An 11,188-nucleotide genomic window follows, 5' to 3' on the forward strand; every position below is an offset into this window, starting at 1 on the left:
CCTCTTTCTGTACTGTAGGGTTTCTATGATTCTATGATCCTACGGTCTTTCTATTCCCCAGCCTGAATCATCAAGGAAACAGGCTAAAAATACATGTTTCTTTTTAAAAAGGAAATTGTGCCAGAAATATTCTGTGGTTCAGGGCACATGAACATTTCTTACTGAAGTCTGCGCGACCAATGTGCAGAAAATAATTTCTGCAAATATTTACATAACGGCCAGCCAGGGCAGTGTCTTGTTGTGGAAGTTGCTAACAAATCAGTAGTCTTGGAGAGGATGCAGCACAGACTTTCCAGAATTCGAAGAGGGATAAGGAACATCAATTATGTGGGAAGGATCAGAGGAAGCTGAGATTGTTCTTGGAACTCATCATAGGAATCATAGAATCCGACAGTGCAGAAGGAGGCCATTTGGCCCATCGAGTCTGCACCGACCACAATCCCACCCGGGCCCTATTCCCATAACCCCATGCATTTACCTCAGCTAATCCCCTTGACACTAAGGGGCAATTTTAGCATGGCCAATCAATCTAACCAGCACATCTTTGGACTGTGGAAGGAAACCGGAACACCCGGAGGAAACCCACGCAGACATGGGGAGAACGTGCAAACTCCACACGGACAGTGACCCAAGGGGGGAAATCGAACCCGGGTCCCTGGCGCTATGAGGCAGCAGTTGGTTAAGGGGAGATTTAATAGGGGTGTCCAAAAGAGAATAAGTAAGGAGAAATGGTTCTGGTGGTTGAGGGTTGGTAACCAGAGAATGTAAACTAAAAGCTAGTTGGCAAAAAAAATCAGATGAGACAAGATGAGGGCGGCACGGTGGCACAGTGGTTAGCACTGCTGCCTCACAGCGCCAGGGACCCGGGCTCAATTCCCGGTTTGGGTCACTGTCTGTGTGGAGTCTGCACGTTCCCCCCGTATCTGCGTGGGTTTTCTCCGGGTGCCCCGGTTTCCTCCCACATTCCAAAGTGAGGTGATTCATTTTGGTAGGACTAATTTAAATGTGGATTACAGGGTCAAAGGTAGGGTTCTGAAGACTGTGGAGGAACAGAGAGATCTTGGGGTTCATATCCACAGATCTCTAAAGGTTGCCACTCAAGTGGATAGAGCTGTGAAGAAGGCCTATGGTGTGTTAGCTTTTATTAACAGGGGGTTGGAGTTTAAGAGCCGTGGGGTTATGCTGCAACTGTACAGGACCTTGGTGAGACCACATTTGGAATATTGTGTGCAGTTCTGGTCACCTCACTATAAGAAGGATGTGGAAGCGCTGGAAAGAGTGCAGAGGAGATTTACCAGGATGCTGCCTGGTTTGGAGGGTAGGTCTTATGAGGAAAGGTTGAGGGAGCTGGGCTGTTCTCTCTGGAGCGGAGGAGGCTGAGGGGAGACTTAATAGAGGTTTATAAAATGATGAAGGGGATAGATAGAGTGAACGTTCAAAGACTATTTCCTCGGGTGGATGGAGCTATTACAAGGGGGCATAACTATAGGGTTCGTGGTGGGAGATACAGGAAGGATATCAGAGGTAGGTTCTTTACGCAGAGAGTGGTTGGGGTGTGGAATGGACTGCCTGCAGTGATAGTGGAGTCAGACACTTTAGGAACATTTAAGCGGTTATTGGATAGGCACATGGAGCACACCAGGATGATAGGGAGTGGGATAGCTTGATCTTGGTTTCAGATAAAGCTCGGCACAACGTCGTGGGCCGAAGGGCCTGTTCTGTGCTGTACTGTTCTATGTTCTAAAGATGTGCAGATTAGGTGGATTGGCCATGACTGTAACACTACATTCTGCACCCTCTCGTTACCTTCTCTATGAACGGTATGCTTTGTCTGTATAGCGCGCAAGAAACAATACTTTTCACTGTATATTAGTACATGTAACAATAATAAATCAAATCAAATCAATTGCTAAGTTCTCCCTCCGTGTACCCGAACAGGCGCTGGAGTGTGGCGACTGGGCGATATTCACAGTAACTTCATCGCAGTGTACTTGTGACTAATAATAAATAAACTTATTTTTTAACACCATGAGTTATGACCTGGCATGTGCTGCCTGAAAGAGTGGTGCTAGCAGATTTCAGCAGTAACTTTGCAAAGGCAATTAGACTTGAAAAGAAAAATCTAATTGCAGGGCTACGGGGAAGGGACCAGGGAGGGAGACTAATTGCATCGTTTTTTTTTTTAAAGAGCTGACACAGGCGCAATGGGCCAAATGGCCCCTTTCTGCACCATCCCACAAAGCTACGGAGGCTTGGAAGTGTTCTATAAATGTTTCAAAAAGGTCTCCTCTGAATAGCAGGCAAACTGAGAATATCACTAGTTTACTCCCAATTAAAACAGGGGCTACTGTGCTGGGACACAATGCTGTAAAGGAAATTGCCATCTAAGAGTTCAGCAAAATTCATTGCTATTGAGCACTCTGCGGGTTGTTTCCTGCCTCCTACCTTGCTGCTTTTAAACCTCCCCTTGCCTTAAAACATTCATGCCTTGAAATTACGCTGCGGGATTATTAATGTTTAAGGTGATTCCATGCAATCCCTCCACCTGCTATTCTTCCAGAGGTTGAAGTCTCTGTTAAAAGAGCAAGCGGATGGAGCTGCATACAAATGTATTTGACTTGTGGAAGCCAGTATTCGCACAAGCACAACACCGAGGTGTCAGAATCCAGGAAACACCAGCCCTTCGTGTGGGAGGTTGTATCGTCTGATCTGGTGAGGTCTCCCCGGTGGGACTTTCCTCTAGGTGAATTAGAAATACCATCTCTCACCTCCCCCCCCCCTCTCGCCCAACACCCCCACCAGTGTTTGCTTATTCACATTGGGTGTGAAGATGGAATGCTGCAATTCTTGATGGTAATACTTGCACGCACAAATTAAACTATTCAAATCTTTATTGTCAAATTAAAAATGAAAATAATGAGCTGTTCTCCGTGAAGCTACTGCGTTAATGGCAGCGTCTGAGGTTGGACCGAGCCACGCTGTGCAAGAGGTTGTGATTTGATCCCTGGTGAATGCTGAATTATGATGTGGAGTTGCCGGCGTTGGACTGGGGTGGGGCACAGTAAGAAGTCTCACAACACCAGGTTACAGTCCAACAGGTTTATTTGGAATCACGAGCTTTCGGAGCGCTGCTCCTTCATCAGGCGAGTGAAGGAGCAGCACTCCAAAAGCTCGTGATTCCAAATAAACCTGTTGGCTTTAACCTGGCGTTGTGAGACTTCTTACATTGCCGAATTAGCCATTCAGATCTGGGCAACATAACTAGAGTTCTTGATCTCAGTGGTTAACACTGCTGTCTTGTGGCACCAGGGACCTGGGTTCGACTCCAGCCTCGGGTCACTGTCTGTGCGGAGTCCGCACATTCTCCCCGTGTCTGCATGGGTTTCCTCTGGCTGCTCTGGTTTCATAAGACCATAAGACACAGGAGCAGAATTAGGCCACTCGGCCCATCGAGTCTGCTCCGTCATTCAATCATGGTTGATTTTTTTTCTCATCCCCATTCTCCTGCTTTTTCCTCATAACCCCTGACCTCCTTATTAATCAAGAACCTATCTATCTCTGTCTTAAAGACACTCAATGACCCGGCCTCCACAGCCTTCTGCGGCAAAGAGTTCCACAGATTCACCACCCTCTGGCTGAAGGAATTCCTCCTCATCTCTACTGTTTTGCTGTTTCCTCCCACAATCCAAAGATGTGCGGGTTAGGTGGATTGGCCATGCTAAATTGCCCCTTAGTGTCAGGGGGAGTAGCTAGGGTAAATGTGTGGTGTAACGGGGAGAGGGCCTGGGTGGGATTGTGGTCGGTGAAGACTCGATGGGCCGAATGGCCTCTTTCTGCACTGTCGGGATTCTATGAAAGAGAGTAAATAAGGATCAAGATTCTTTCTCCACATGGGAGGTAGATGGTACCAGGTGAGAGAATACAACTGAGTATCAGTATTGCAATTAGATGTGTGAGCACAGGATTATCTGGAGCTGGACTCGAACCAACAATCTTCAGAGCCACAGACAAGAGTGCCACCAATGGAGGAGAACTGACAACGGGATAGCTTTCCACAGCTGCTGATACTCAGTGAACTAGGAAGAGTCAGCGACTTTGCAAAGAAAGACTTCAGGCCGGATTTTCCGCCCCCACCCCCTCCCCCCCACACCCCCACCTGCGCCGTGTTTGTGAGCAGTTTGCCATGGGCCACCAGCGGGATCTTCTGGTTCCACTGATGCCTGCGGCGTTTTGTGTGGCTCACTCGTCCTGCCGGAGGGAAACCCGCTGGTGGAGAAGGGGCGGGAAAATCCTGCCCTTACATTTGTAGAGCACCTTTCACAATCTCAACATTCCAAAGTGCCTTATTTTCTTTAAAGTGTGTCCCCCCAGCACAGTCGCCCCCAGTTTCAGTTGGACGTGAACTGGCGATAGTCTCAGCTTGCCTGTTATTCAGAGGAGACCTTTTCCGAAACATGTGTAGAGCACATCCAAACCTACGGAATGGTGCAGAAGGGACCATTTGGCCCATTGTGCCTTTGGTAAAACTATCCAAATGAGCCTCCCTACCTTGTTCTTTCCCCAAAGTGTTGCTGTGACGTGGGAAATGCTGCAGCCATTGTACACAGCAAGATCCCACAAACAGCAATGTGATGATGGCCAGATTTTCTGCTTTCAGTGTTGTTGGCCAAGGAGCGAATATTAGTCAGGAAACGCGCGTGGCAGAAATCTCTTTTGCTCTTCTTCCAGATAGTGCTACGGGACCGACAGGGTTGATGCCTTATCTGAGAGGTAGCACCTCTAACGTTGCAGTACGCCCTCAGTACATATAGCACTGGGAATGCCAGCCTAGGATTTTGTGCTTAGGTTCTGGAGTGGACTTAAACCTACAACATTCGTGACTCAAAGAGCAGCATGCTACCACTGAGCCACAGCCAAGAGCGGGGATGAACTTGGAAGTAAAAAGGAAAATGTGTTTCAAAGTCTCACTTTATCTCCAACCTACAGTTTATGACAGACTTGACATAAATATATTGCAGTAACATCTGTGAAATTTGGACTCTGTCCAGCATGATCAGAATTTTCCAAGTTTCTCAGATTACACTATAAACAGATACATTTGATGTGTCACTGCCTTATTGTCTACTCCCTTGCTTGTGTTTCTGGGATTAGTACTTGCTTTCAGTTCTTCCCATCTGATGGACAGTCGAGGCAACATCGGACTGCGACTGAAGTGGCTCAGTTACACAACATGTAGAGTTTCTCGCAAGACCAGTGGAACAAGGTTGAGTGTCAGAACCTTCAACTTCTAACAGGGCTAGACAGGGTAGACGCAGGAAGGATGTTCCTGACGTGAGGGTGTCCAAAATCAGGGGTCGTAGTCCAAGGATATGGGATAACCCTTTTGACGGCACGGTGGCACAATGGTTAGCACTGCTGCCTCACAGCTCCAGGGACCTGGGTTCGATTCCCGGCTCAGGTCACTGTCTGTGTGGAGTCTGCACGTTCTCCCCGTGTCTGCGTGGGTTTCCTCCGGGTGCTCCGGTTTCCTCCCACACTCCAAAGATGTGCAGGTTAGGAGAATTGGCCGTGCTAAATTGCCCCCTTAGTGTCCCGGGATGTGTAGATTAGAGGGATTAGTGGGTTAAATATGTGGTGTTTTGGGGATAGAGCCTGGGTGGGATTGCTTTCGCTGCAGACTCGATGGGCTGAGTGGCCTCCTTCTGCACTGTAGGGATTCGATGATTTTAGGACTGACAGGAGGAGAAATTTCTTCATCCAGAGAGTAGTGAACCTGTGGAATTCACTACCATCGGAAGCAGCTGAGGCCAAAACTTTGTACATTTTCAGGAAGGAGTTAGATATAGCTCCTGAGGCAAAAGGGGATCAAAGGATATGAGGAGAAGGTGGGATCAGACTGTTGAGTTGGATGATTGGGCATGGTTCTACTGAATGGCAGAGCAGGCTCAAAGAGCTGAATGGCCTCCTCCTATTTTCTAAGTTTCAATGTTATTTAGACCATGGGCAGGATTTTTCAGACGGCGGAGTTTCCCTTCCCATCATCCAAGGAGTCGGCGGGAAATATAAGCCTGCTGATACTGCCTGCCCCATAGCCAGTTCACACTCCCAACGTCAACTCCCAGATAACACTCCCAATATTAACTCCCAATTAACATTCCCAACATTAACTGCTAGTTAACATTCCCAACATTAGCTGCTAGTTAACATTCCCAACATTAACTGCTAGTTAACACTCCCAATGAGCATTAACTAGCTGGAGGCAGGACTTCTGCCCCTCTGTTGGGAGGATGTCCGACTCAGCCAGTCAATCTGATTGGTCAGTGTGGTCCTGTTTGGGGGATAAATATTGGGCCAGATGTTGGGGATAGCTTTCTGCTCTTCTCCTGGAATAGTACCATGGGATCTTCTATATTCACCCGAGGGAGCAGACATTTCATCCAAGAGACAACACCTCTAAACAGTGCGGCACTCCCTCACTACTGCGCTGGGAGCATCAGCCTACATGTTTGTGCTCAAGTCTCTGCACCCGCTGCCTTCTGACGTGCACTCAGCTGAGCTGCCGCAGAGTGTGGTCTAATGTAGTCGACAGCAGAGCATCAATGTACGGGCGGCACGGTAGCACAGTGGTTAGCACTGCTGCTTCACAGCTCCAGGTTCCTGGGTTCGATTCCCGGCTCGGGTCACTGTCTGTGTAGAGTTTGCACATTCTCCTCGTGTCTGCGTGGGTTTCCTCCGGGTGCTCCGGTTTCCTCCCACAGTCCAAAGATGTGCGGGTTAAGTTGATTGGCCAGGTTAAAAATTGCCCCTTAGAGTCCTGAGATGCGTAGGTTAGAGGGATTAGCGGGTAAAATATGTGGGGGAAGGGCCTGGGTGGGATTGTGGTCGGTGCAGACTCGATGGGCCGAATGGCCTCCTTCTGCACTTTAGGGATTCTATGATACTCCGCAAGAACATAATCAGTCAAAATAATTGATGTGGAGGGTGACATTAGGGCAGGTAACTGGAAGCTTGATTAATAAATTAGGTTCAATGGTCACGGGGCAATTGACAGGAACGTAATTAGATAAAAATTGACTTGAGCCAAAGAATGAGTATTCAGAGCGATGACTAAAAGCTTACAGAGCATCTTAAAGGAGGAGAGAAGGTGGAGAGGTTTACCGAGGGAATCTCATGAGTTTAAAGCCTAAGCAGTTGAAGGCACCATTTCCAATAGTGGAGTGATGATGGGTGACAGGGATGATGGGTAAATGGGACTTGGTGCAGGTGAGGATAGCTGCAGAGTTGAGCTCAGGTTTATGGATGGTGGAGAATGATGGTGAGTCTGCCAGGGGAACATTGGAACAGTCATGTCCGGAGGTGACAAAATGATACAGGAGACTCTCAGCAGCAGATGTGTTGAAGTAAGGGTGGGTACGAATGATGCTATGGAGGTGGGAGAAGGTACTTTTTTTTGTTGTGTTCAATGGTTTGATTGAGCTGTGTTTGATTATGTTAGCCAGATGACACCCACCCTTCTCAAATGTCTTCTTGTACTCCCCATCCATATCTGCCTTAGAGAATAGGCAGACAAAATAGTCTGAAATTTACTACTTTATAGTTTCTATTCTGTCCACATCCCTCCCTTTCCCAGTGGCTAAAATGTCTGGCTTCTGCTTGGCATGCAATTCATTGCAGACAGAACCCCATGTACTGCCATGGGGGACAGCATATTGAGACACTCATATGCCATTGTACCTCTTGGAAATGTCACACTACCTAGTGTAATGCATTTACTAAGGATCCAGCAACCTTGCTGCATAGAAATGTTCCTGCCTTTTTAATAATGGGCCATAATTTGCCATGGCAGGGCATGTAATAGTGTCTGCTATTAGTTAGTGTTGACCTTACATGGCAAGTTCCCGCAAGAACAAGCTGATAACATTACAGCGAGAGAACGAGGGCATCTGGAACCTCGAAGCAAGTAACCGTGGGCTCCTTAATCAGGATTGAAGGATTGTGAAATTAACAGTGTAAGGTCAGAGAAGAATGTGTAAATTAAAGTGGATGAATTCGATGTCAAGTCAGGTACAGAGAGAGAAATAGAGAGAGAGAGAGAGAGAATGATTGAATTGAGAGGAAGAGGGGAAAAAAAAGGCAGACTGGAAAAGTTAAAAATTTGACATTTTAAAAAAAAGTCCCATAATTCAAACCTGAAAGAATGAAAGTGGACAGATGTTCATTTGCAGTGCCAGAGAAGTTGTTTGGCAGCAATTAGCACTTGTCACGTCCGTAAAAGCTGCATGCACTGGAAAGGACAAGACTTAACGTTCTGTGGCGAATTTAGCTGATGTGTATTCCACGCAGTGCAGCAGTTAAATGTCATTCAACGCATTTCAGAGTGAGGGGCTGAACAATGGAGCCGGCAGCATTTACACATTGTTCTGGGGACTCGGGTTCGAATCCCCGCCACGGCAGCTGGTGGAATTTGAATTCAATAAAATGTATCTGGAATTGAGGATCTACTGATGGCCATGAAACCATCGTCAATTGTCGGACAAACCCATCTGGGTTCACTAATGACAGTATGGTGGCACAGTGGTTAGCGGCTTGCTGCCTCACAGCGCCAGGGACCCGGGTTCGATTCCCGGCTTGGGTCACTGTCTGTGCAGAGTCTGCACAGTCTCCCCGTTGGGTTTCCTCCGGGTGCTCCGGTTTCCTCCCACAGTCCGAAAGACGTGCTGGTTAGGGTGCATTGGCCGTGCTAAATTCTCCCTCAGTGTTACCCGAACAGGCGCTGGAGTGTGGCGACTAGGGGGATTTTCACAACAACTTCTTTGCAGTGTTAATGTAAGCCTACCTGTAACACTAATAAATAAACTTAAAAACTTATAATGTCCTTTAGGGAAGGAAATCAGCCATTCTTACCCGGTCTGGCCTACATGTGACTCCAGAGTCACTGCAATGTGGTTGACTCTTAACTGCCCTCTAAAATGGCAAGTAACTCAGTTCAAGGGCAACTAGGGATGGGCAATAAGTGCTGGCCAGCTAGTGACGTCTATGCCCCATGAATGAATAAAGAAACACCAGTGACACCATTAGCCTGGTCATTATTCTGGCCCAATGTATATAAGGTACCTGTCCACATGTACCTCAATCAAGGGTTAGAATAACCACATGCATCCTGAAACACTGACCTTTGAAATGGAGGGCCTGATAAATGAGCATCACTGTCTGGGGGTCAATGTGATCCACCACATCCTGAAGCTTCCCCTTGGTGGCTTTTGAAATCAGCTGGTTGAGCTTGGTGACTGTTCTGGGGTCCAGGAAGTCCAGCGACTGTGCGTGCGCCCCGTAGTAGTGTTGCAGCCACCCCTCGAAGGTCTCCCTGACCTTCAGACCTTCCTTCAGGTAGATGCCAGAGAAGCCCTTGAGCCGGTAGCCGAAGTGGTGCTTGAAGAGCCTGTGGATGAGCTTGTGGAAGGTGTTGTGCAGCACCTCGCTGCCGCCCAGCCCCGGCTGGGGGTGGCCGAGCTGCTCGAAGCCCAGGGCTTGGGAGATCTGCTCCTGGGTCCTGTTGGCAGCCCCCACCGCCACCATGGCCATCAGGCTGGAGAGGCCAAACGGAGAGAAGACCACATTGCTGGAGGCTGCCTGCGACCTCAGCAAGCTCCTGTAGAAACTGAACGCAAAGTCGCTGTTGACCAAAGCCAGGCGCTGGACCCGGGACTTGCCCCGGAATCTCTTCCGCACTGAATCCGGGTCCTTGGGGATTGCCGACTGCCTCTTGCCCACCGAGGCGTCCTCTGGAAAGCCGTAGCTGTCTTCCTCATCTTCATAGTCTTCAGGTTCAGCGTAGTCATAGTCTTCCAGCTCAGGGATGTTGAGCTCTCTGGTCAGAGTGTTGCTGTCTATTGGCAACTCATGCCCAGTTCCTAAACCGGCTGCAGCTTCCGCTGGGCTGAAGGAACACAGCAAAAGGCAAAAACAAGAAAAAAACATTGTTTTTAACTCTGTTCCAGCTCTCCGTAGACCGAGGAGGTAGAGAGGACTGTGATGTTTGAGCAACCTCCTTATTAAATCCCTCCCAAAATAGCCAGCCCTGCCCACTCCCTCAGCATGTAACTGAACTTAAAAAAAAAACTTCACTTCCTAAACGATCCTAGTTCCTTTTTTTTTTCAGTCACAGCTGTTGTACAACATGGATTGACCCTGCAGGCTAAATAAATCCCACAGGTTAAAGGCAGACACACAAGAATTCCCTCCACCATGCCAGAACAACTGAAATTAATTAAGAGTGGATCTGGACCCCCGCTACACACTGCTTTGAGAAAACCTACCGACTTTAACTTGTTTCTAGCTTTTGGTGCAGGAGCAGTAAGTTTTGTAGTGATTCCTCCCCCCGCCCCCCCCCGCCCCACCCCCCACCATCGCTAACTATTTCCATGTGTAGGGTACAGAGCAGTTACTTTGTCCAAACCAGCTGCCAAAATGTCTCTCTGCTTTGGCCTGGCTTTGACAATCTCTTCACAACAGGTTTTACTAAACTATTACCGGGAGCAGAATTCTGTTTGGCATCCCTAAGGAAGTTCAGAAACAGAAAATGCTGGAAAATCTCAGCAGGTCTGACAGCATCTGTGGAGAGAGAATAGATGTGGAGATGCCGGCGTTGGACTGGGGTAAACACAGTAAGAAGTTTAACAACACCAGGTTAAAGTCCAACAGGTTTATTTGGTAGCAAAAGCCACACAAGCTTTCGGAACTCCAAGCCCCTTCTTCAGGTGAGTGGGAATTCTGTTCACAAACAGAGCTTATAAAGACACAGACTCAATTTACATGAATAATGGTTGGAAACCAAAAGCCTGTCTTGATGCTCTCTCCACTCACATTGTTTTGTTTCTTAAAGACTTGATTAGTTGTAAGTATTCGCATTCCAACCATTATTCATGTAAATTGAGTCTGTGTCTTTATAAGCTCTGTTTGTGAACAGAATTCCCACTCACCTGAAGAAGGGGCTTAGAGTTCCGAAAGCTTGTGTGGCTTTTGCTACCAAATAAACCTGTTGGACTTTAACCTCGTGTTGTTAAACTTCTTACTGAGAGAGAATAGAGCCAACGTTTCAAAGAATACCTACAGTGCAGAAGGAGGCCATTCGGTCCATCGAGTCTGCACTGACTACAATCCCACCCAGGCCCTATCCCTGTAACCCCAT

General features: G+C 47.8%; 1 protein-coding gene across 1 annotated transcript in view; it reads right to left on the reverse strand.

Moving 5' to 3' along the window:
- LOC144501225 (heparin cofactor 2-like) overlaps positions 1 to 10,035 on the reverse strand; it is a 34,149-nt gene extending 24,114 nt beyond the window's left edge. The window contains exon 1 of the mRNA XM_078224674.1: positions 9,174 to 10,035. Within this exon, the coding sequence (XP_078080800.1) occupies positions 9,174 to 9,978 (805 nt within the window). The 5' untranslated portion in view covers positions 9,979 to 10,035. The remainder of the gene's footprint in view (positions 1 to 9,173) is intronic.
- Positions 10,036 to 11,188: the final 1,153 nt, after the last annotated feature.

This window comes from Mustelus asterias, chromosome 12 (assembly GCF_964213995.1).
Source record: "Mustelus asterias chromosome 12, sMusAst1.hap1.1, whole genome shotgun sequence".
Taxonomy (NCBI): domain Eukaryota; kingdom Metazoa; phylum Chordata; class Chondrichthyes; order Carcharhiniformes; family Triakidae; genus Mustelus; species Mustelus asterias.